General features: G+C 46.1%; 2 protein-coding genes across 2 annotated transcripts in view; one reads left to right on the forward strand and one right to left on the reverse strand.

The window, feature by feature from the left end:
• The window catches only part of LOC130112428 (mineralocorticoid receptor-like), a 42866-nt gene extending 35458 nt beyond the window's left edge, over positions 1 to 7408 (forward strand). Inside the window, exons 2-3 of the mRNA XM_056279768.1 lie at positions 4931 to 5088; positions 5947 to 7408. Of these exons, the coding sequence (XP_056135743.1) occupies positions 4931 to 5088; positions 5947 to 6102 (314 nt within the window). The 3' untranslated portion in view covers positions 6103 to 7408. The remainder of the gene's footprint in view (positions 1 to 4930; positions 5089 to 5946) is intronic.
• Positions 7409 to 14291: 6883 nt separating this feature from the next.
• Positions 14292 to 26152, reverse strand: part of arhgap10 (Rho GTPase activating protein 10) — a 60853-nt gene continuing 48992 nt past the window's right edge. The window contains exons 21-23 of the mRNA XM_056279786.1: positions 19977 to 20078; positions 17725 to 17816; positions 14292 to 16046 (exon numbers count right to left, since the gene is read on the reverse strand). Of these exons, the coding sequence (XP_056135761.1) occupies positions 15958 to 16046; positions 17725 to 17816; positions 19977 to 20078 (283 nt within the window). The 3' untranslated portion in view covers positions 14292 to 15957. The remainder of the gene's footprint in view (positions 16047 to 17724; positions 17817 to 19976; positions 20079 to 26152) is intronic.

A 26152-nucleotide genomic window follows, 5' to 3' on the forward strand; every position in this document is an offset into this window, starting at 1 on the left:
GATTGGAGAGCCAAGGGCGGGCAGAAAGGTGATTGGTCAGCTGTAATGACGCGCTTAATTAGTGAACTGGGGCGTCGAGCTCTGACAGCGTGAGACAGATTTTGACAGCGTGGGAAAGCTGAAGCAACGGAAAGTGAAATGAGGCGACGCTTGGAATTTGGTGAATGACTGTGTCAGCATGAAAGAAATGATCTTCCTTATTGAACTTTCACACAAGCTTCATGTCCTGATGCGTCTCCGACACAAACATTTGGCCTGTGGGTGAGTCATGATGACTGAATGTGGACAATTTTGCTTTCTCATGATTTATAGAATGTATATAGCCATCCATACATCCAATGTCCAAACTGCTTATCCTGTTCTCAGGGTCGCGGGGATGCTGGAGCCTATCCCAGCAGTCATTGGGTGGCAGGCGGGGAGACACCCTGGACAGGCTGCCAGGCCAAGAATGTATATATGATTAAAAAGATATTTCCGTAATATTTATCCGGGAAGTGAGCTGGGTTTGGCTTATTGGTGCAGTATATACAGTTATGCATGGGAGAGTCAGTTGCCCAGTTATTGTTCTTATATAAAGTCAGCGTTGCTCGACTCATCTGCAACCACGGGGGCACCGGTTAGATTTATGCTACGGGATGTTCGTGAGTTGGGTGTGGGGAACAAGAAAGTGTAAAAATGCAGACGGGGAAAAAGAGAATCGGAGAGTGAGTCTGGACAAAAGTTGACAGTAAGAGCTAGCTGTGAGGAGAAAGGGGAAAGAGACAGGTGCATAGCTATAGGGAGAGCAAGAGAGGGGGGGGGGCGAAAGCGAGAGAGAGAGATGGTCCTTCTGTTGCTGTGGCATCTCTCTCTTCTCCTGGCTGGTTCTCTGGAGGTTTTCCAGAGAGCCCTGCTGTACTTAATAAAGGCCAGTCAAACACCAGGCAGTGCTCCAAAACCTGCTATTTTTCTCCACTTCCTTCCAACATGGGCTGGAATTTTGAAGGGAAGGGAAGCGGTGAAAAGAGGCAAGGATGGTGGGAAGTGAGAGAAGAAGTTTAAGGTGCCTTTCTGTTGCCAAGTTCCAAGGCAATTGCTTTTAATCTGCTGCGATATTGCGTGATTTACTCAGGACATAGTGGTGTTGAGGTGTGAGCGAGCGGAAAATAAAGCCAGGCTCAGACTACAGGAGTTTTGGGCTGACGTATCCTCGACTCACCCCTCTCGACAATCGGAGGAGAAATCTGATCTGGGACCTTGGTCGGTACCGATGTTAGGCCCAGATTATCTGGTAATGTGAGAGGTTTACAGATCCAATCTTAAACCCCCTGAACTGCTCGCAGACTCGTGGGGGCCGCCCCGATTATTTTCAAACATGTTTGATATTTAGGATTTGAAACCTGAACGATTACGTCACTGCTTTCCGAGCGGGAGCGCAACAGCCAATGAGAGAGTCTATGAGGAGACGGAGAGGACTTCTGAAATGGTGACCGCGAAGAAACCCGAAGCTGTTGTACGGGAGCACTGGACAGCTGAGACGGAGGAAACGCCTGCCGATATGTGTGGCGAGACGCATCACAACCGTGGACAAAGAGAATGTCAGTCTCCATTTTGTTTACATCCACTCCCCCCCGGCGAGATCACATGAGATCACGTGAGATCATGTGCGTTGCTCCCTCTGGAATGATAATCTTAATAAATATCCGGTAGTGTGTGACGCGCCATTATTTTCATATCTTGTGGTGTGTGCATGTTTGAGATTAGCGAGAACGGCGTCTATGAAGCGTCTCCTTATGTGCGTGATGCAACCCGATTTCAAAATCGGTTAGGATTTTAAAACTCCCGTAGTCTGATCTAGGCCCGAGCGACGGGGCGGGGGGGATGCCTTCCTGTTGTGTGGCGCAGAGAGCTCCTCCGCCTGCCCGCCGTACTGAAACCCGGCCATTCCACGCTGAATTGGGCCGCGAAACGAGCGATCCGTTTCCTGGGGTCTTAACGAAGTAACACACCGAGTTGACTTATTTACGGCCTTTCCGAGAAAATGTTAGCCGCGGCTTTTGCAAGGAGAAGTTGCAGAAATGTTTACAGAGGAGTTGTCAGAACATGTCAGATGAGCAAGTACTGTGGAGTCACCGTGTGTGTGTGTGTGTGTGTGTGTGTGTGTGTGTGTGTGTGTGTGTGTGTGTGTGCCTTTGGGCTGGTTTGCAACATACGCATGTGTGTCAGAGAGAGACAGAGTGGGAGAGGGAGAGAGAGAGTGGGAGAGGGAGCGAGAGAGAGAGGAGTGATAAAAATAGAAATTGAGATTCAGTGAGCGAGATAGCAACGGAGGATAGACATGGCGATAGAGATAGAGAGAGATGGCAATAAAGATAGACAGAGCGGGAAACAAAGAGAGAAAAAGAGAGGAGGGTTGTTATTCCTCTCTGACCTTGGCTAAGGTTTCACTGAGCCTGCGGTGTCTCATGTGACCCTGTTTGGAATAGCATAGAAACAGAGGCCCGCTCAAACCAACCGCACTCATTCACCTCAACACCCAAGCGGAGAGACTATAACTAGATTTCCTCCCAATCGCCGGCTTTGGGTCTTCTTTTACTCTCTGCTCATCTTTGGGATGTCTGGCGAGCCTATAAAAGATAACGAGGGTGTGCAGTATGTGGTCAGACGAGATGTCTTAATCACCCATAACATACTGAACAATAAAATATTTTTAAACCCCGATAATTCTCTTGCACCACATAAAATATCGCGGGCGAGCTTTTCATCCGAGCCGTCCATGAATATTTTATTAATTCACATCATACGTTATAATTGTGTGTGCTTGGCACTGTTTTTTGTTGTTTTTTTTTTTACATGATTTTATTTCACTTTAAAAAAAAAAAACTCCCCAAGCTTCCTCTAGATTCAGTTTGTCATTGAAGAAATGCTTGGAGGCAGTCGTAAAATTTTTGTAATGAACGCTATCAGGTATTAAATCAGGACCCAGAACAGCCCTGTCAGTGAGGTATGCACCAGCAATCCAAAGCAGGAAACTGCATGTCTGTGTCACATGTAGTGAAAGAAAACATGTTTCGTGACCAGCATCCTCTGGAGCCGTGTGAGTCGAGTTCGCCTTTTTACCGGATGTGCCAAACAAAATGGGTTCCCGGGCTCGTAGTTCTCATTATAATGCAAGTGAATCAAATTTCAACATGGGAAATGTGACCCAGTTGAAAAGTCTCTGTATGTGCAGCCAAAATCCTTTTGACACCAATTACTATGGTATAAACGTCCCACTTTTGCGGCTTGCCATGGTGACACCCCTAAATACCAGGCCAGTGTTCAATCAGGGAATATTTGGGTCAGCGGGAGGAGAAAAAAAAAAACAAAGGGTCCAAATATGACCCTGGGTCTTAGCACATTCCCGTCATGTCAGCCATGAAACAAGTTGAAATCACCATCTCCTTTCCATGGTCCTATCTGTTTTCATGCTGCCCCCCTCCCCCCTCCACCGTGCCCTATATATCGATACCTATTGGATAGTTGGGTGTTAGTGCATGGCAGTGACAGAGAGAGAGAGAGAGAGAATTTTGTAGAATGAGAAAGTGGGAAGGCACCATGAGATTGGTAAACAGAGAGACACAGAGGCCCACCGAGTCATAGACCCACAATGATCTCTCTTCGGAGAAATGCTAAGCTAACAGACAAGATGTAGGCTTTCGCCTGCAGCTATGCACTCTGCAGAACAGAAAACAAGGATTCCAAGCATTGCAACCAGCAGCTATATGTTTAATGAGGACATCCTTACAACTCACAGAACAGGAGGGGTGGGGGGGGGTAGACAGACTAGTAAATTTAACATTAAGATAAAAAAAAATTTTCCCGGTGAAATTTTGTTACTTGTTTATTGACGGTACAAATGTATAACTGGTCATTATCAGCAGGCCTTGACATGTTAAGCCATGCTGTGACTTAAGAGGAATCTGGACCTGCAGTCACCAGCGAGGGTCATAAGGCTTCTGGCAGACCGTTAGACTCGTTCTCTTCTCTCTCTCTCTCTCTCTCTCTCTCTCTCTCTCTCTCTCTCTCTCTCTCTCTCTCTCTCTCTCTCTCTCTCTTTATGGTCACCCTAACCTATTCCATCGCATGCAAAACCAATTACCACGCCTACTAATCTGGTTGAATATTCTGGAAGGTTGCAGCTTTCGATAGGTTTACAGTATTTAGCGGGGAATTCGATGGGTAGCGTGCAGCATTTGCATTGCTCTGGCTCCTTGCAAGGGTGTGCGACTGGTGTGTGAGCTATCCCCGCCGGGCTGCTGAAGGCTTTCTGTGAGGCCTCTTCAAGGGGACACTCTCTGAAAGGTGAGGTGTTTCTTAATCAGACAGACGGTATAGCTGAATGTCATTTAAGAGCTTTGGCAGACTTCCATATCTGCGACTTTGTCCTCTACGCAGGCAAGGAAAGAGAGGGGGAAGAGAAGGGGTTGGGCTGTCTTTTTTTTTTTTTTTCATTCTGTCTGTCCTCAGACATATTGTGCGGCTAGCTCCTTCCTCTGCGTTCCTCCCAATATGCCGTTTCTGAGTTAAAGAGATGATGAAAATAATCATCACAATTAATCGAGTTTCTCTGGCGCACTAATAGGGGAGGAGGGTGACAGTCATTTAATCGCTCTGGACATCAGACAAACTGCATGACTCATGTGATGACTTTATAAATGAATTACAACACATCAGCTGCGCTCCATGAATCAGCGGCTACACACAACAGTCATTGTGTAAGTAAAATCAAAGCAAAAAGTACACAACTGTGCTGGGACGTCTGTGAATAACTGGCCATGTGTTTCTAACTACCGTTGATGCCATCTGACATGTTCACGTTACAACGGCGTAAACAATGAGAAATTAAAAGATAATAAAGGGGACTGGGAAAAAGAATATACAACATTTTGGGGTTGTGCCTCTCCCTCAGTTCCCAAAGACGGTCTGCAGAACCAGGCGGCATTCGAGGAGATGAGGGTTAACTACATCAAGGAGCTCCGGCGTTCGGTGGGCAAAGCCACTAACAACTCCGGCCAAACCTGGCAGCGCTTCTTCCAGCTCACCAAGCTACTGGATGCCATGCATGATGTAAGTACCCTTGCCCTGCCTGCCTAATATGCCAAGTGCCTACAGCATAGCACACTTTCACTGGCAGCCCCCCAAGTGCGCTACGCCTTTACATGGTGGGGGTTCGAGGACGGGGGGGGTGTTCGGGGAGGGATCTGTGGAACTTTATGTTTCTCATCTCACTACTGGTAGTGTTGGGGTGATATGGCAGTACATACAGTGGACTTGGCTTATGCATTTGCATGGCGAGCGAATGGGCACTGTGGCCCAGGAATAAGGATTATTGCATTCCAATCCCTCCCTGAAGGGGAGTTTGTTTTGGAAAAGGCAGTGGCCAGCCCGCTGGAATCGAACAGAAAGAAAAGAATGCCAGCTCTAAGTTTATTGGACCAGTGCATGGGGTTCAGCGTACTGTAACAAATGTGATACATCACAATTTCTTTATGCATGGGGGCTAATCCGCATGTGACATTGTGACGGAGAGGGCCGAGCCGATGCAGATAAGTCAATGAGGGAGAGACCTAACAGATAGATAATAAGGTTTTAGTGACTCTAATGAGCGAGTGAATGGGACTAGACCCCCTTCTCCAGGGGGCTTTACTATTGTTCAGTAAGTGCCAGTGGCACCCCCAAGTGGTCAACTAAGAAGAAATACTGTGGCACCACTTCTTAGTTGGAGAAAGAATATAAAGGAAGGCGGGGGGGGGGGGGGAGCTCACGCTGTTGAATGTTGTACTTTGTATGCTGTGTTGTAGTGTCATTGTCCATAGTTGTTGTCATTTTATTGACTTGAGGGACAATATGAAAATCTGTAGACACATCTTTGAGTCAAAATTCCTGAGTATGTGCTATGAGCTATGTTGTCTGTGTGTTGCACAGCTGGTGAGCAACCTACTGGACTTCTGTTTCTACACCTTTCGGGAGTCCCAGGCCCTGAAGGTGGAGTTCCCTGACATGCTGGTGGAGATAATCAGTGACCAGATACCAAAGGTGGAGTCAGGTCTCACCCATACAATCTACTTCCACAAAAAGTGACTCGCTACACAACCGGGAGGGAAATGACATCAAGATCTGGAAGAGGGGAGGAAATAGATGGAAATGTGCGAGGAGGGCCTGACCTGCGGCCGACGCTCTGTGACCAACACGCCACCAACCTTCTGCAAGACCGCAGAGGAAGTAACACGATGCCCAGGACATGACAAACGGGGGAATTGTTCCATCTGTACTCTGCTGTCTCCTTGAGCTGGTAAGAGCCGGCGAAGAGAGGTTCTCAGAGCCCAGTGCGACACGCTGAGAAGGACTCTGGACGGATGAGACGGAAGCATCGGTAAAAGCCCCCTTGCCCCAAAGAAGATAACAGTGTTTTCTATGGAGACAAAGCCATACATTTCCTAGGATGCGCTAAGACACACTTACTACGCACGCTCACGTAGAGGGTAATTCTCACTTTCACACACGTTGTCCACACATTTTCTCAACATATGCACAGACGCACTCCAAAGGCACTAAGAACCGATAACGCAAAGTCTAGAAGAGAAAAAAAAACAAAAAACAAACTTTTACAAATATTAACAACGGCTTATGCAGTCTTTCACATATAATAGCACTACTCCGAGAACATGTAAAGAAAAAAAAATTATGCCAATACTTTAGATTTAGCTTTGCAGTGTGTTGACATACGGTAAGACCGCGGAGCGGAGGGGTTTGTCGGGAGGCGCGCCTGTTTTCTCGGCAAGAAAATCCCCGACTCTCCGTAAGGCGGAAAGGTCTATCTGAATATATTCCAAGGGCTATACGGGCTTCATCGCGAGCTGGATAGTGACGTCGGATCTGACGAGTCCGACCTTTGACTCTCTTGGCGGAGAGCACAGCATCCATCAGATAACGTTCACATACTCATCTTCTTTCTTTTTTTTTTTTCCTTCAAATAACGTTGTTGTAAAACAATCAAAACTAATATGCAAAACTTCAGAGCTAAAGCTGTTCATTACTGTTGTGTGACGAAAGCTTAAGTACAATAACGCGTGAAGCTCCCCCCTGTCGTACCGAGTAAACACTATTTCAGATGTGTAGAATTTAACGCAGCATTGTTCAAATGATGATTGTTTTGTTTTTTTTTTTTTTTGTCCAGATGCTCAAGAGTACTAGAGACGCCACATGCATTCGTGAAATGGTTTTTAGTGTTTATACTGGTAATGGATTTGACAGAGGTGCATCCATAATAATTGCTGTTATTTGTGTAATCTTCAGAGCACCCGTCCAATTGTCCATTTTTATTCACAGTGAAGCAAAACCAGCCCTTTGTGAACCGACACTTATCTACTTTTCCCAGAAATAATAAAAGCATTTTTTATACAACTGTGTTGCAAAGGTTTAGTTTTTGACAAGCCAGACATTTTACATTAAGGTGCTTTTTTTCTACAAAGTCGGGCAAACGATATAACATGATAACACGTGTACAGCGACTTGCAGACAATATACTAGGGACAAAATTTAAACACACATATTCTATAAAAGCTGGTACTGCTGGTATACTCAACAACAACAAAACAAACAAAAAGAAGAAGAAGAAGCATTAATTTAGAGTGCTTACAGCAAATGACTAATGTATGGAACCCAGGCCAACATGTACAGGTGTTAACTGCTTGAAGTCACACTCTCTCATTCAGCTGTTGTACAGGCGATGTTGTTGGCGCGCACGTTGACGAATGCTTGATAAAGAACCGACTATTACGGTGGTATTGTCACCCTTCCTGCTTTTGTGTCTCTCATTTCCCTCGTTTTCGGGCTTAACTACTATCATAGGTATGCCAGGCCTAGTCATCTGGACCATTAACTTGTCTCACACCCTACTGGTTGCCGGGTGGTTGTGCAACACTAATACGATGCTACTGAGAAGTGCTAGAGCTGCTGGGGAGGAAAAAACACAAAAACAAAATGGAAAAAAAACAAAAACAGTGGGGCATGTGATGATTATTTGTTTCCGTGTGCCCTGTGAGAATGTATTTACATGTGTGTGTATGCATGCGTGTACGGTTAACGTTTGTGTGCGTCTTTTCCTGGCAAGCATGTGCATAGTTGATCTGCTCTTTCAAGCTGGGGTTTATGCATTTTTATGTTACGAGATTAACCATATCCTATTTCCACGTTCAGATTTGCACAGGGGGCGATAACAATGTGAAACGAGGCATTTAGTGCAGCTAGCGGGAATTGTCTGTTTTAATCACGAGCTGATTATGTGGGGAAACTTCTGCATGATCACCCGGCCCAAGGTTACCCGTCTATGAGGCCTCATGGTATCGGTGAAAGCCAGCTGTAGTATAGAAGGTCTCTTCCGCGGTTGTGTTTATGAATAAATAAATGCCCAAAGATACTATATATATATATATATATATGTGTGTGTGTGTGTGTGTGTGTGTAAAATTTAAATGGCAGGAGAACAGCTATAGTATCACACACTATAGAGGCCCTCGATTCAATCTCATTTTACCATCCCTTTGGTGTGCATTATTGTGCTCAAATTGTGAAGGACCCTGATGTTAAGCTACCACTATGTTTCCTTATTCTGACCATCTTCCTCCTTTTTTCGAGGAAAAAAAAACTAATAAAAGGTTCATAGGATGAATGGGAAAGTATTTTTGAGAGAATTCTATTTTGCTGGAAAACAATATTTAAGTACTTTGTCTAAAATGATATCCTTTTTGTAAAATGAAATGTTAATGCATGCTTTTTGATGAGATGTTTACATTGTATTTAAAGAAGGGAAACTTGTGCCTTTTTATCTCACTTGATTTACAATTTTACAGTATATACGTATGTATGTGTATATATGTATGTCCATATATACATATATGTATCTATATATGTATAATGTATATATGTGCAAATGTACATGTATGTATATGTGTACACATATCTATATATGTACATTTGCACATATGTATACATACATATATACATATATGTATACATGTGTATATATGTGTGTATACACGTGCATATATATATATGCACATATATACATACTGTATATGCATATTGTAAATAATGCAAGTCCTTATGTTGAGTGTAGTATAAGATATTTCTACTTTAACCATCTTGTTGGAATTTTGGAAATGTGTGTATTTCCCACTCGAGATGTTGTGTGTGTGTGTGTGTGTGTGTGTTGGATCATACAGAAGAATTTAAGGTTGATACCAGAAACAGCCAGATAGAGTAATGAATGTACCAAACATTATGAGAGGCTTATGGCACTTACTACCTGAATGTTAGAGAGAGTACATTTATTATCTTGTTTTTAAGTATTTTGCTTTTTTTTTTTGGTTGCTTTTTTTCTTTTTTCTTTTTTTTTACTTTTTGCATTATTTTTCACATAAACGGGAAAAAAAGAACCGGCTTCATATTTTGTAACAGATAGACGTATATCTAGAGATAGGTCAGTGAGCCGTCGCTGTTGACATGACTTCCCTAACCCCATGGCGGCGCTGTCTGGTGGGTGCCACGGTAGAACAATAAGGAATCGCGAACCATCAAAAGCGCAATGCAAAGAGGCGACGCCTTGGCCCGTGCCGTTTCAAAAAAAGAAAAAAGAAAACCCCACTCGCTCCGCCCACACGGAAGACGGAAACACGTACCGGATGTAGAAGACCTTAGCTAGGAGGCTCGGCCAATCAGACTGCTCGGTTCCGTACGGAGAGGGAAATCTCCTCTTTGACGACAAAACAAGCGAATCTGATCCGGATAAAAGCATAAAGTAGGCTTTGTTGTGCTCGAGGTGTATAGAAACTAGACAGTTGTGAAGTTACTGCGCTTTTGATATGAAACGTTTGCCTTCTAGAAACACGGGATCTAAGCTAGGCTAGCTAGACTTGCTCACCGGCGACAGGGCACTCTTCATGTAAAGGTCACCATACAGTAAAGGTCTTCATGTAAAGGTCACCATACAGTCAAGCATATATATATAGAGAGAGAGAGAGGGAGGGGGGGCAGAGGGAGAGAGGGGGGGTTTCCGACTCTCATTCGTCAGGGTTTAACTGATCCTAAAGCGACCCCGCTTGCGAAGCAGCTCTGCATTCAGGCGCGATTCAGTATCGGTTCTGCGTCTGCTGTCGTCCCGCGGTAGACTCGAACCTGCGGGCGGAGCCACGGTCGTTGCTGTTTTCTGTTGATAGACAAGAGACTTAAAGCCATATCCCCCCCTCCCCCGCAGCCATGGCAGAGCATTTCTTAATAACGGATGGTGTTTTTAATCCCAAAAAAATGACTTTTTACTCAAATGCTTTGTACATTTTTTTTTCTCAGCAACTATCCATAGTACATAGATATCTATGAAAATTTAAAAAAAAGAAAAACAAACAAACTTTAAACCAGTTACTACTGTACATCTCGATGCAAATATTGCCATACCTGTGTTTGCAAAAACTGTTGCAAGATTCTAATAAAACTGTTAGTAAAGCGACGTGGTGACTGACTCTGTTTGTGTGTGCGTGCATGCGTGCATCTGTGATGGTGACGCTGGTTGGTGGTGGGAGGAAGAGGGGTTGGTTGGGAGACGGAGGGGTGGTGGTGAATCCAAAACAGAGAAAAGTCTGATTTGGTGGCCGTGGAGGATAAGGAGAAGTCAGACATAACAGAGTTCGCATGATACGCAGGAGAAAAGAAAGGGGACAGACACAGCGGTCAATGCCAACGATAACAAAGACAGATAGAAGAGAGGAGGGCTAGGGATGAGCAGATGAGGGTGAGAATGAGAGAGGCGGAGCGAGTGAAAATGAGACACGGTGCAACACCTCCCTCTGTGTCTGTAGATAAATATCACCATTAACCTCGTTACAGGCTCATCTGAAAGCGCGCCTGCTTTGCCAGACTGCAGAGCAGACAGCATTACTTTTTTTTGCTCTCTCTCTTTCTCTCTCTCTCTCTCTCTCTCTCTCACTCAAAAATCCACAGCCCCTCTCCAAATCTCCCCCAGATTTCCAATAGCTTTCACTGTGTAGTTGTGCCAGATAAACAGAATCTATTGGATCGGGCTGATTTCACGGCTGCGCCCGCGCACATGGCAGCTTTTGTGGCCCACTTTCTGAGCTGGGCTTTTCCCCCCCTCTCTTCTTCTTCTTTCCACACTCCCTCTGCTGTCTGTCGCCTCTCTGCTTTTGCTTTTCGCTTCCCTCTTTCCCTGCGCTCAGTTTGCATGCACTGCAGCGACGTTAAACCTGACCGTGGTTATACTGCAGTTGTTGAGGAGTCTGAAGGTGGAGAAGAGCTCCAGATTTATGCAGTTTGCACAAAGCTCGAACTGTGTTTTGTTGTTGTTTCTTTTTAAGGGGAAGCCCTTAGACTTTTATGTAACAGTTATGTCACTGATGGCTACCGCTGACCTACAGGGTAAATTGCAGTCGGGGTATAATCTAAGCTGAGTCATTGTCTGGGACTACTTTCTGGAGCTGAAGGACACTGCGCCATGGGAGGCAGAGGACAGATGGCAGAGAGCCAACAACTCTGGGAAATGGGAAATGAAAACATCTAGCTGGATTTGACTGAAAAACAGAATCGCAAGACTGCATCCACATGGTGAGACTGGGGACTGTTGGGGAGTTAGATGCCCCCCCCAGCCCCACGCGCGGTGATTCGGGGTGCACGGCGCACGCAGAGGCACAGCAGGAAGTCCGCCTACAGGGCACGCGCACGTTAACGCATACGCCGCTGCAAAGCACACACACACTGGGCTCGCATGAAGGCCCAGGCAACAAAGCCGGTCCGCCCGAGGAAAGACCCCCGCTGACAGTAATGAGATAGATCCTAAAAATGGGGTGTTGATGTCTGTCCACAAAGAGGGCAAGATAAAACCGTGCAGAGCTTTGGAGATTTCATGAGCGAATGACTTGAGACCCCGGAGAAGGGATGAAGCGGACCAGAGTGACACACACTGACAGCAACGGGGAAGAGGAAGGGAGGAGAGGAGAAACGGAGGAAGGGCAGGGGGGGGGTAGAAACAGGGGAAGGACAGAGTGCCCGAGACGGGGAGAGAGAGAGCATGAAAGAGAGAGAGAGAGAGGGAGCATGAAAGAGAGAGAGAGCATAAAGAGAGAGAGAGAGAGATGGAGAGAAAGCATGAACGAGGGAGAGATGGAGAGAAAGCATGAACGAGGGAGAGAAAACATGAATGAGAGAGGGGGGAGAGAGGGAGGGAAAGAGGGAGAGATCAGTCTCTTGCGGCTGTACGGAGTTTGTTCAAACTCCAGTTGAAAAGGGAGGGAGTGAGCTCGGCAGAGCCGGAGAGAGAGAGAGGCAGACAGACAAACGGACATACCTCCCGACAGGTTTGGAGCAGACAACACAATGGAAAAATGTCGAGGCGTTTCAAACAGAGGAAGGCAGACAGACAGAGGGCTACGGAAGGGCAGCGGGGACAGACAGAGTCTGATAGAGGGAGAGGGAGAGAGAGACAGCGGGTTGGCTGGGGGCAGATATCTCTGTGATTCAGCAGTATTCCGGCGTGGGGACGATGATAAAAGGCCTTGGAGGTGGTGGTGGTGGGGATGAGGGGGGGGGTTGATAGTGAGGAATAATTTGTCCATCTCATTAGCTCTGCCTCATTTCATTATGTAACCTTCACTTCTGCCGTTGCTCCAGAGAAAGAGGGGCACCACTATCACGCCAAAAACCGCCGCTTCTGACAGGCTGCCAATGCTTCCCGAGCGCAGAATGTGCGTATGCGTCGCTAATGCTACAGAAATATGCATAAGCCCACTTAATTATTGGAGATCTGGCTGCAGCGATGGCAATTACGTAACCCCAAGGCTAAGCACTGGGCCTGGAGGCCATTAGGACATTAATTACAGAGATGTAGTCTAAGAATTAACATGTGTGCGAAGGAGGAGGAGGTGGGGGGGAGGAGGTGGGGGGTGTCTTAATGGACGAAGGAAGAGACTTGTTATAGAGAGTGTATTTGTTTGCCTGATTCTGAATAGTTTCTCACGGCCCCCTTGCGAAAATATTTTGGAGATCGCTTGCACCCCGATGGTCTGGTACAGGGTTTAGGGTCAAGAATACGGAAGGCTTCCCTTAAGCAACACAGCTTACTTCTTGGCGTCTTAAATGACGAACGGCCGTCTCACCGGAAGTCTGGATGAGCGAGCGCATATGACACGCACCTGCAGTTCGTGCGAGGGCAGTGCAGCAGCCACACCTCTGCGGTGACTGAAGGCCTGACCAGGCGAAACTCAACCTCGTTTCCGATCACTTCCTAAACCCTCCTTGGATTACACCGAAAATAGATGGACGTAAAGTCGTTCCTATCTTGGGAGCCCTAAGGCAGAACCTCTTCCTGGGGCGTCCGGGTGGCGTGGCGGTCTGTTCCGTTGCTTGCCAACACGGGGGTCGCCGGTTCGAATCCCCGTGTTACCTCCGGCAAAGTCGGGCGTCCCTACGGACACAATAGGCCGTGTCTGTGGGTGGGAAGCCAGATGTGAGTGTGTGTCCTGGTCGCTGCACTAGCGCCTCCTCTGGTCGGTCGGGGCGCCTGTTCGGGGTGGGAACTCGGGGGAATGGCGTGATCCTCCCACGCGCTACGTCCCCCCACCCCGGTGAAACTCCTCAGTCAGGTGAAAGGGAGCGGCTGGCGACTCCACATGTATCGGAGGAGACATGTGGTAGTTTGCAGCCCTCCCCGGATCGGCAGAGGGGGTGGAGCAGCGACCGGCAGTGTTGTAGTACTTGAGTCCGGGACTCGGACTCGAGTCAGGACTCGTGACTCGACTTGAGCACTGATGACTCGGACTCGAGCATTGACTGCATTCCGACTCAGAAGTTGGAGATGAGGAGTCGGACTTGTTAATTGATAAAGACTGTTTTTTTGTTTTTGTTAGTTTTTTTGTAACAGGCCCTAAGACATTGATAACTATTGATGACTCGGCCTCAGGTAATGGGGACTTGACTCGAACACTGGGGACTCGAGACTCGACTCGGGGTTTAGTGACTCGACTACAACACTGGCGACCGGGATGGCTCGGAAGAGTTGGGGTAATTGGCCAAGTACAGTTGGGGGAGAAAAGCCCCCCCCCCCCAAACCACACAACGAGTTAAACGGCAGGTTTTCTCCCATTTAAACGGAGAAGAAACGCCTGGTGAGACTGCACTCTGTTTACTTTCAAGTTATCACTTAAATTGTTTGTTTCACAGGAAGAAAACAAAATGCATTAAAGACAAAAAAAATCTTTATTTGTTTAACATTGATCAAGAAGACATCCAATGTTATAAAAATGATGAACCGCTGCCAAGAGCCTTTCCAAACGTCATGAATCAAAGTCTTAAATTATTGCAATTGCGGCTGAAGACAAAAACAATCCATTGAACAAAAGCTCTTAGAAAAATGAAAACGTCTTTTGTCGAATGGCAGAGGGATAAATGCAAGTGATGTGTGTATGCTTACAAACTTTAAAAAAAAATAATTCAAATGCGACACACCAACTTCAGAACCACTACAGGGAGACTCTTAAAAACACACTTGGCATTCAAAGCTATCTCTTTCTCTTTAAGACACGGAACAGGCATAAAACTTTAAAATACTGCATTTCGCGGTCGCTGTCCGTAATGAAACCTTGATTTATCGCGTCGTCATTTATTCGATTAGAGATCGTCTAACGAGACCACCGCGCACGCGCTCCGGCGGGGTCTCGGTTCTCTGCCCGGAAATGACCGAGCAGCGTCCGCGCACATTAGAAAACACTTCTTTAATAAAATAGAAACTATTCCGCGCCACCCGCAGGCGAGGGCCTGCGATGGCTAACAAACCGGCCTTGAACTCTAGTTCCCGCCCTTCCGGAAGCTCCTCTCGCCACGCGGCGGGCCGTCCCTAGCCGAGGCGGGCCGGACCTGGTAGAACCAAGGCACCGCGTCGAGGAGCGTGTCGGACGTCGCCGATCCGGGTTCGGTAAAACAAAAGCCTTTTTTTTTTTCTAAAATCGTATATAAGACATGCAATCAATGTGCCAATTAAACATCCCAAAATATAATATCAACGTGTCTCGTGATGAACAACACAATCTTTTAAATAACAGTGCATGCAACATCTCATGACTAAGGTCGGTTCGCTCGCCAGCTTGACTACGCGCGGCACCAATACATTTCAGCTGTCTCGGTGGTTAAGGCACCTACGTCATCTCGGTCGTTTTCCTCCGACGAGTCCGAGATTATGGGCGTCTCTTCCGGTCGTGCTGAGCCTCCGAAGGGGAATTTTGGGACAGAACGTTTTGCTCCGAAGAGCTCGAGCGCCGATTCGGAGGCGTTACAATCATTCGAACGCACGAGGGTCGTTTTGGGAGCACGGGGGGGGGGGGGGCGACAGCGTGCTGGAACTCATGGATACCATGTAAAACTGGGCAGGCAGGCAGGCAGGCAGGCAGGCAGGAAGTAGTGTGAGGCGGTGCAACAGACGGACGCTCGCGCTCCGGATGGTGCGGCCACGTCAGTGTTTTTCAGAGGGTTTTCCAGAGGCTCAATTGTCATCTTAATACACATCCATCAGGACTGACAGGTTGCTCCCGAGTACCCGCTTCGACTGACGAGACCTAGCAAACCCCGGACCAAAAGCCAATTCAAGAACTCGGAGGCTCGTGCACGCGCATCGCCCAATACTCCAGCATCAGTTTGCCTGCAAAAAGTGAGTAAAGTGGTGTGTAGTAAAACCAGCAACTATGAAATATATTTTCATACTGTCACATCATTATGCCTGTTTGGGAGAAAGAGGTGTGAGGTTTGTATGGACAAGTGGAGGCTACACCATCCCCCCCCCCCCAAAAAAAAGATCTGGATGTGCTCTTTAGAGCTACTGCGCTTCCGTATAGGATTCGGCTCGAGGCCACAGCATCCATGCAGCTTATGAGGTCGAGGCTAGAGCATCTCCACGTAGTTTTCCGGGATCAGGCCCCTCTTTCCCTCTAGTTCTCCCTCCAGCCAGCCGGGTTCCCTGGATGGCGTCACTGCAGGGGAGGAGAGAAAGTCATTAGGGGTCAAGGCAGGAGGGACGGCCGGGTTGGGGAGACAGATGGGGACAGAGGACACTTTGTGAATGTGTGTGTGTGTGTGTGTCAGGTTGAAGGAAGGAGAAGCCTGATGAAAGCAAAATAATCCTGTTGATAAAATATACGGCGTTGTGACTTAAAAACAGACCGCATGCACATCCCCGAGTCAAGCTAATTATCCATGCGGGTGTCAGCCACAACTGACACAGGGTCAGTGTGGCCATCATTGTCCACTAGGTTGTCCCAGATGGATTATTGCAAAACATTTCTAAGAAATGCATCTAAACGGCAACATCGTGCAATTCGGTCAGATTTGCTTTGAGGTTTTCAGTTTAGAGTTATTTCTAAAACTGAAATATTGGTATAATTCGTTTGCATAATTAGCAACGGGTGGGCAAGAATATGCAATGCAGAGCAATGCAGTGAAGCATCTTGGGAAAGAAAGCCAAACTATCTTGTTATCTTAATTTTAGCGTAGTCTTAGAGTAGTTCTAGTGTACCGTTTGGGAAGACTGCACTTTGATTTTTCTTTCCTCCTTATTTTAAACATAAAAGATTCTATTTAGAAAGAGATCGAATGGGATCTGAATGATGTAAGAAGTGAGGAAAAAGATCTCAAAATTCTTTGAACTTTGAATAAATTTTATATATATAAATGAGTGAACTACAAAACAAATAATTATTTAATAAACTGTTTATTAGTCACCATACTGCAGATAAAATAAAATTTGAACAGCGGTGATTTACAGTTGCAGAACTGCCCTCTTTCTGTAGCTCTTCAATTGCCAATCTTTATCTTAGTTTATGAAATAACTTAATATGTGAGCAACTTTAATTTTGCATGTTTATTATTCTGTAGGTCATAAATTATTATTGAAGAAAATAATTTTTGCGTAAAGTTTAATTTTTCCATCACGAGCCATAACCCTTGCAAAAAAAAAAATAATTCAACCATCTGTGGTCAAGAGTGCCGAAGGCGATACTGCACATGCCCCAAAAGAGGAATGGCTGCAGCCCTCTAAAATGTCATTACTGCCCACAGTGAATATTTTTTTTGAGATCCATTATTCCCCATCTTTGATAGGGGATACTAAAATTGGCCCTGCAAGACCACAACGGCTAACATGGTCACGGTATATATTCTTAGTTAACATCTGGAATGTAAAAAGACAAAAATCCAATGCAAAAACAAAAAAAAACAAAAACAAAATTTTTTTTATACCAATTTCATGCACACTTGAGCGAAGGTTTACCGAAGATTGGCAATGGTAACAAATGTATTGCAATGTACTTTATGGTCCTAATGAGAACACGAGTGCACGTTCCCTTGTAAAGACTATATCTACAATATCAGCTTGTCACTAGAGAGGGGTTGGGGACACAAAAGCCTAGAAACTCCAAAATCCTCATTTCCTCTGTGAGTGATTAAAGCTCAGTCAAGCCTCTTCCCAGAAGGACTGAAGAGCAAATCTGTATCTCCCTTCAACCCCTCCTCCTCCTCCTCCTCCTCACCCTCCCTCTGTTCGTCTCATCTCTGCCTGCGATTGAAGATCAGATTGGGTGTCCGGTTCTCTTCCAAATCCAATATGCCGGGGCTGGTTCTGAGTGAGCGACTGGTGTAGGCGATAACACTTACCGGCGTTGAATATTGCCCCGACCTGGAAGGAGAGCTCAGAGTCGTGCTCGGCCTCGCACGGGTACACTGCCTTAGCTTTCCTGCCGGTGACACTGAAAAATGAAGGCAATCAGTGAGCTGGCAGAGCTTTGGAGAGGATTACTGCACAGTTCAATCTGGGCCCAGGGCCTGCCTGTTCATTCACTCGCTACCCTGAAACAGCAGAAACGGGGCCAGGCGGAAAAATAAGCAAAAGCGCCGGGAGAAGAGACGGGCTTCCACGCGCTCTTATCGTGCCCTATCTGGAGTCTAGACAGAGTCGGCGAGCGAGTTAACATGCACGCACACAAATACACAACAAGATGCAGGGCTATTTGTATCACACGCAGCAGTCAAGCAGCCACTCATGAGGCCCAAGCAGCAGAAAAACCATCTCCGGTGAAATAATTCATAAGTGGGGGGAAAATTCATAAGTGGGGGGAATTCTAAAGTGGGCTCGAACACAAACAGTAGAATACGACTTCCTTTTCCACATCGCCACAGCTTCTTAATTCCCGCTGGCGAGCTTTGAAGCAACGATTTGGATCGGTTTGATGTAAAGAGGGTGCTGTCAAAGAAACCATATGTGTTGCTCTGCGAAAGGTTAGTGAAAGAGCCTTATTTTTTCCACTCCATAAAAGAAAAGAAAAAAAAACCCCAGAAAAAAAACCTGTTTCTTCAGCAAGGTTGTTTTGCTGCCATTGCAAACAGTTATCTCCAATGCCAGCAACATTACCATGTAGAAATTCTGCCTTGAATACACGATGCACTGATAAATATTTCATATTCTTTCTGCAGAGCAACAACAATATAGGATGAGGGCACCCGAAAGAGGGGGAAAAAAGATATGAAAACTGGAAAGAAAAAAAAAAGTTTGCAGCTAGAGAGTTGTCAATACAACAATCTCCAACTGGGCTCCGTGATTCAGACTCTCAAAAGAATGTGTTGCGGTGGAGCTTGCATGTGGGATGAGGATTTGTATTTATATGAAAATAACTTTAATGGATTGCCCATAGAATGACCAGGCTTTCTGTAATTTTCCTTTTCATCATTTTAAAGCATGATAAATGAATTTATTATTAAGTCTGGAAGTAGCTGAGCAATAGATCACTGTAATGGGTTGAGTGTCTATAGAGTCTCATCCACTTCAGTCAAACAACTGTGCACAGACGGGTTTAACAGGAAGCGGAGAGTGCGCCTGCTCCCGCTAGGACTGCTATTTTATGAAAAACACTTCAAAAAAAAAAGTGGAGCCACGGTGGAAAGTGCATGAATATATGAGTAAGAGATAATGCTGAGGATCAAGACTGTGTGTAATGTTAGATAAGTGAGGAAGTTAGTGACAAGAGGGTGGATGTGCAAAAAACTTTTTTTTTTTTGGATCCCCAGTTGTACCTGGCCAATTTTACCCTACCCTTCTGAGCCGTCCCGGTCGCTGCTCCACCCCCTCTGCCGATCCGGGGGAGGGCTGCAGACTACCACGTCTCCCCCCGATACACTTGGAGTTGCCGGCCGCTTCTTTTCACCTGACAATGAGGAGTTTGCCCAGGGGGTTGTAGTGCATGGGAGGATCACACTATTCCCCCCAGTTCCTCCTCTCCCTTGAACAGGCGCCCCGACCGACCAGAGGAGGCGCTAGTGCAGCGATCAGGACACACACCCACATCCGGCTTCCCACCCGTAGACGCGGCCAATTGTGTCTGTAGGGACGCCCGACCAAGCCAGAGGTAACACGAGGATTCAAACCGGTGATCCCCACGTTGCTAGGCAACGAGATAGACCGCCACACCACCCAGACAATAAGTGGAATGTTTCACCACTGTTGTGGTTTATCTGTGTTGGTCTATAGCAGCCACGCTACTTGTCTAAGAGGCGCTAGCAGGTTAGCAATAAATAGCCCTCCAAATGTGTCTGTCGGGACGCCTGACCAAGCCGGCGGTAACACGGGGATTCGAACTGGCGATCCCCGTGTTAGTAGGCAACAGAATAGACCGCCACACCACCCTGACGCCCATGTGGATGTGAAAATTCTGAGCGAGCAAAAACGAGGTGAGGACACAAAAAAGGCATCTTTGAATGTGGGGCTGGATGACCGAGCACACCCTCACATAAATGACTCGATGTTGCAGAAGTCGACAGGGTAAAGAGCAGTTGACTACAGCACCAAAGTGCATCTGACGGCAGGCAACAATAAAGCCACTTCGGAGTGACAGAGAGAGAGAGAGCCTTCTTACCTCTCCTCCAGCTTGTCTCCATCAGCGGTGACAGCAGTGCCACTATGTTTGGAATCTCCGGAGGCGCCAGACTCCGTCCAGGATGCTACTGCTGCGCTGGCCCTGCAGACAAAAAGGACAGAGGGTCACACGAGTCATATGGCTGTGGCAACAACAAAGAAGGTCAGGAGGCCTAATCACCACAGCTTCTGCAGGAGTGCGTATAGAGAGGAACAATGGGCTATGACGGTGATGCTCGATCATGTGTCACAGCGGGCCACGTGTATGCAGGTTTTCTTCCCAACCCAACACTACACCAGCCGATTTCACTAACTAGTACACCTTTAACCAGACCGGGGGGGGGGGGGACTACTCAATGAAACCAGCTGGAGAAGTGTTGGGCTGGAGAGAAAACCTGCACACACACATGGCCCTCCAGACCCTCCATGATACACGATTGAGTATCACCGCTCGATGATATTGATGCTCGGCGCTGGGACAGCTACGGATGCCGGGAGATTTCCAATGTTCGGATGATCCGCCACACAGTGTGCGGTGAGGTACCGGGCTCCGACGCTAAGCTAATGGTCGATGGGTCCACGTGTCAGCAGGAGAAGGGACATAAATGACTGTAAAGAGACAGCCATCTGATAGGGTCTGAAAAGGTGACGGAAAATGGGTATTAACCATGTGAGATTCTGGGAGCGGAGGTGGGACCAGATCACCACTGGTTGGCTCGCGTCAGGTCTAAGTCATCAGAATCAGAAATGCTTCCTTCATCTCCGGGGGGAAATTGGGTATGTGGATTAAATGTGGATTGAAATCTACTTCTTTTTGTGTTTTGAATAAAAAAAGACATAAATTGAAATAAATTATTAAAGAAAATTAAAATAAAGATATCAGTATCTGTGTGACAAACAGGCAGAAAAATTAAATCATATCACAAATCAGTCTAATAAAGTTAAAATGGATACCACTGAATCCATTTGAACACCCATTATGCTTTAAAACAGCTATTGCCATTTAACCATAATAATTCAAGTTAATTGAATGATGCAAAAAAAAAAAGCTCTCTGTCTTAGCAAACGCATTATTTCTCTTTAGCCAACTCTTAACCCCAACCTATCAACCTACCAGTTTGCCCGCAGAGTGAGAGATGCAAATAATGTTTGAATTCTGTAGGAATATTCATACATGGACCAGTTCAGAGGTCATCTCTGCTCTCAGAACAGCAACAGGATAACTGTAATTCTGATGTCAAATATAAAACCCGCAGCTCTTAACAGCAATACAACCAAGGCGGGGCAATAAGTCAATACGGTCCTTCGTCGCGGTATGGTATCGCATCGGGATGAAATTATGACATTAAGATAATGTCGTATTTTGATAAACAATGTTGTCATCTAAATTTACAATGAGGATCTGTTACCGAAAATGTCGCACAAAATGAGGTTTAAAATATCTGAGGGAGTATTATATGGAATTAGTTTTGATTTAAAATTATACTTCACATTACCAAACAGTTCATCATGACAGACTTCAGTTGGATTCTTAAGCACAGTATTTTTGCATATGTAAGCAGATATCATTATATATAATGTTATTGTGTTAAGTCCCATTGGATTATCTTTATTTATTTATTTTTGCTTTTTTGAATAGAGAATAGTGAACTGGCTGGAATTAAACCAGGGACGTTGTGGTTATATAGCATGTGCCGTAACCATTTGGTTACCAGGGCGCCCCATAGGATAATCTTGATAATAATACTTTCCATATCACCTAGCACAACATACAACGGCCCAAAAGCCATCATGAAAACATTAAATGATCCTCCCCAGCATTATGTTTGGGTAGTAAATGACTGGCAAATGTATGTAGACTCTATAAATCTTTATGTTCCGTAAATCACGGACACACGCCGTCGGCATCACCCTCGCCGTGATTAACTGCCGTTTGTGTCAAAACAACGGTGTGCATTAATCCACAATCTATGGCCATCCTACAGCAGCTGAAGAAAGTAAGGGAGGTCCTCTGAGGGCAGAGCGGGGCTAAGAAGCAGCGAGAGCTTGAGCAAGGCATCCTTTAGCATTCCACGTCTGCCCCAGGGCTAATGCTAATACAGCATATAATGAGAAAATTGCTCCTATCTGCTGCTCCCATAGAGATGCTAATAAAGGCAATTAGAGGGAGCAGCTGGGGAGGGGCTGGAGGTTGAGAGGACATTGTGATTAGTGGCTATGTTGGCAGGGACGAAGAACGCCTTCTGAGGGGACCTGGCAGGGGTTCTTCTGCAGACGTAGGTAGAGGTGAATGCACAGTCGTCGTCCCCCCCCCCCCCCGCCTGGCCTGGCTTGCTGGTGATTTATAGCTCTGCAGTAGCGTAGGGCCTCTGTGGTGCTCAGCTGCTCCACATCAGCATGAGGGGACAGCACGCTGCAGTGCACCAAATCCACTCATTACCCCGGGCCCGGGCACAACCACTGTCTGCCTGGGCCACAGCCAACAGCAGACAGCGAGTGCGGGTAGCGCCGACTCTCCCCTCGCCTTCAGGTAAATCCGCTCGGATACTCAAACAAATTACGAGGCACGTCGGCGCAAGCACACACTGAACTACAATGTGCACGCACATACGGACACACATACGAGTTAAAAAAAATCGAAAGAAAGAAAATTAAAAATATTCATCAGTGTGTTTATTTCAACTTGAAAAGGGATTATCCAGATTCGTCAAGATCTGTCAAGTAAATAGATAGCTAAATGATTGCAGGATAAACAGGGGGGTGGGGGTGGGGGATCACTTATGTTATTGAAAGCCACGCGGTTGCCCTAGAAACCCCTTAAATGAAGCAGGGGAAATTGGATTCATCCAAAAATTGCTCTCATAACAACGGCTAAGCCGAAACCGATGGAAGTCGTTTGCCGTTTCTCGACGGCAAAAATTAGCAGCGAGCTTTGATTGCGTCCGATGTTTTTCCCATCACAGGCCTTGCTAAGCTTCTTCCGTAAACATGATTAAATACAGTAAATGGTGACGGTAAAAAGGCACTGTACACTGGGCGCGCATGTAAAATGGCTGCAAAAACAACAGCCGGCATTGTTCTGTGATGGTTCAGTAAAGGTTATTTGAGCTTTTATGGGCAGAGGGTATGGTAAAAAGTTGAGATGCAGTTTCATGATATATCAAAATTAGGGTTGCCAACTCCTTGAAATGGAAATAAGGAACAGGGGACAGGGACGGGGATTGGATGGACGGGGCAGCGTGGGCATAACAAATATAATGTGCCTTATACTACACACACACACACACACACACACACACACACACACACACACACACACACACACACACACATACGTGTGTATATATATATAGATATATACATATATATATTTCCATATATAATAAGGAACAGTTCCTTATTTTAAGGAATGGTTGGCAACCCTAATCAAAATACACTGCATTGCAATAAAATAAAAGGACAAAAAAAATGAGCTACATTATGATGGATGTGACTATATAAACATGGCTGATGAGTGAACAGGTCTACAGGCTACTGGGGTTACCACTAACCCGGCCATTAGGAGTTAGCAGACACTATTTCCAAGTTTGTAGCGGAGAGATACTCAACTGCTGGTTTCTATTAGCTCTGGAATTTCACCGTGCAACACCCATGCCTCTTTTGAGTCTAGCAAGGAGCTTAGACAGACAAGCATGGGGTTTGAACCCTTATTTTGCTAGAGGAAGAAGTAATCACTCCCCGGTCAAATGTTTGTTAGCTTGAGTCGACTGCCTTATGACCGACTGCTGTCTGCTACTGCGAGACATATGCATGGGGGGAAGCCAGAGAAAAGAAGGGAAAAAGGACGCGGCCAAAAGTATAGCAGGCCTCACTGAGGAAGACTTAAGACAAGAGCACCATGGGGAGAAGCGCTGAGTGAATTTAGGGAAAGTGGAGAAATGAGGCGAGCCATTAAAGATGGCGGAGATGATAAATCATGCAACCGTCCACAGAGAGCTGTTCCATGATAAAGCAGGTTAAGGGTGAATTTATGTATGACCAGGCGAACCAGCTAGTCCGGGAAAACAGACCAACATATGCAGTTTTCCAGGTGCAGTGTGGAGCACGCCACCGAGTGCCGATAACACATTTCGGAGAGTGGTTGGACTTATTTGAGCTAAGGCCTTTGCCTCATGCTCCTTTTGGCAGGGAAGCCAACCGATTCCCCGGGTCCCAGGCCAGAGAGGCACTGTGCTAACAGGTCTCCACCATCCCGCCTGCTAAGATTTATGGGTAAGCGAAGCCAGGGCGACACCCTGTGACATATGGCACAAGTCTTCATAAAGGGACAGGGGCCACAGCTATAAGGGTAAACAAGATGAATATCTCCCCAATGTCAATACGATTTACACGGCCAACGCACGGCCACCTGTCTCCCAAACAAATAAGAGCTGAGATTTACAGCCTCCTCCCGTTTGCCGTTTGCTCCTTCCGTCCTCCAATATGATGCCACAAAAGAAGGAAAACGTTAAAATATATATATATATATATCAAAAAGAGAGGCGGCTGTGTTAGTAACACAAACCCGTCTGTCCAAACGCGGCACTATAGAGTCATTTTTTTCTGGCATGGCTCAACACACACACATTTTTGTGTGTGGGGTCTTGGTTGATTCGTTTTTAATTTCATGGCTCTTTTTAGCCGAATAAAACAGACAAAAGGACAGAGGAAGGAGAAAGGAAGTCAATTTCAAGGTGATTCTGCAGACATGACACAGCAGAAAGCCCAACACGGCAGCATAACACAATATTTTTATCTCTCACATCAGCATTCACAACAAGCCATGGGCTGCAAATAACAGAAAGGCTCACAGACAGAGCTGGGAACAGGGGTGCAGCATAGAGGGCAGGGGGAAACACAGCACAGCGGCAAAACTTTTGTCTACATTTCTTTTATGTAACAACGAGTCGATCTTCGAGAAGAATTAAAGGAACTGACACTACTGACACCATTGCCACTAGCCTATTGAGCTGCATACTCCTAAATGAAAATTGAGGGATTTAACAACGATGGTGATTAGAATAAGCAATACGGGCGTCCAGGTAGCGTAGCGGTCTATTCTGTTGCCAACATGGGGATCGCCGGTTCGAATCCCCATGTTGCCTCTGGCTTGGTCGTGCGTCCCGACAGACGCAACTGGCCGTGTCTGCGGGTGGGAAGCTGGATGTGGGTATGTGTCCTGATCGCTGCACTAGCGCCTCCTCTGGTCGGTCGGGGCTCCTGTTCGGGGGGGGGAATAGCGTGATCCTCCCACGTGCTACGTCCCCCTGGTGAAACTCCTTACTGTCAAGAAGTGGCTGGCGACTGCACATGTATCAGAGGAGGCATATGGTAATTTGCAGCCCTCTCCGGATCGGCAGAGTGGGGTAATTGGCCGAGTACAATTGGGGAGAAAAAGAGGCAAAAAAAGAACAAGTAATACAAGCAAATTAATTAAAAATGATTTACATTTGAAACCTGTAATGCAGCCAAGAGACACATACTTTTTGTCTGCATCCACAATAATACCCGCTAACCTAATTTGCATTTAGATAAACACAAGACGTGATGCAACAATCCTAGTGAGAGTAAGAGTGAACGTCCACACTGAAGACCAACTTAGACAATTAACATGCGTATTAAACCATGTCCTGACCCGTAAGCAGTTACCATAGAGGACATCGGCGTATGGTGTCATAAAACTACGGGCCCATTTCACAGCCAGCATCCTGTTAAACTACCTAAATAGGGTCGAGCGGCGCAAGTGTAATATGGTCACCAGGGGCATTAAGAATGATGACGGTATCCATTTCACCACAGACATGAAATTTCTGAGCCACGTCTGTTTAATAAATCATAGGCTAACGGTTTTTCCATTCAAAATTTATAACAGAGCACACCTGCCTATTTGGTCAGAATTACTAATGTCTCGTTTTCTGTGTACATTTCAGGTTGAACTTTCCCAAACCGCCTGTGACAGGTGCGTTCAACAAAAACAACTGAGCAGCCTACAAATGGGACGATGTGTGAGGGGAAACTTGTACTGGCGCGATGGCAACACACATATACACCTAGCCAAAGGGATGGTGTCATCCCACACGGTTAACAAATTGTCATTAAAAGCCACGATCCAAACACTTGATCCTCTTTTACAAGCTG

Source organism: Lampris incognitus, chromosome 5 (assembly GCF_029633865.1).
Source record: "Lampris incognitus isolate fLamInc1 chromosome 5, fLamInc1.hap2, whole genome shotgun sequence".
NCBI lineage: Eukaryota > Metazoa > Chordata > Actinopteri > Lampriformes > Lampridae > Lampris > Lampris incognitus.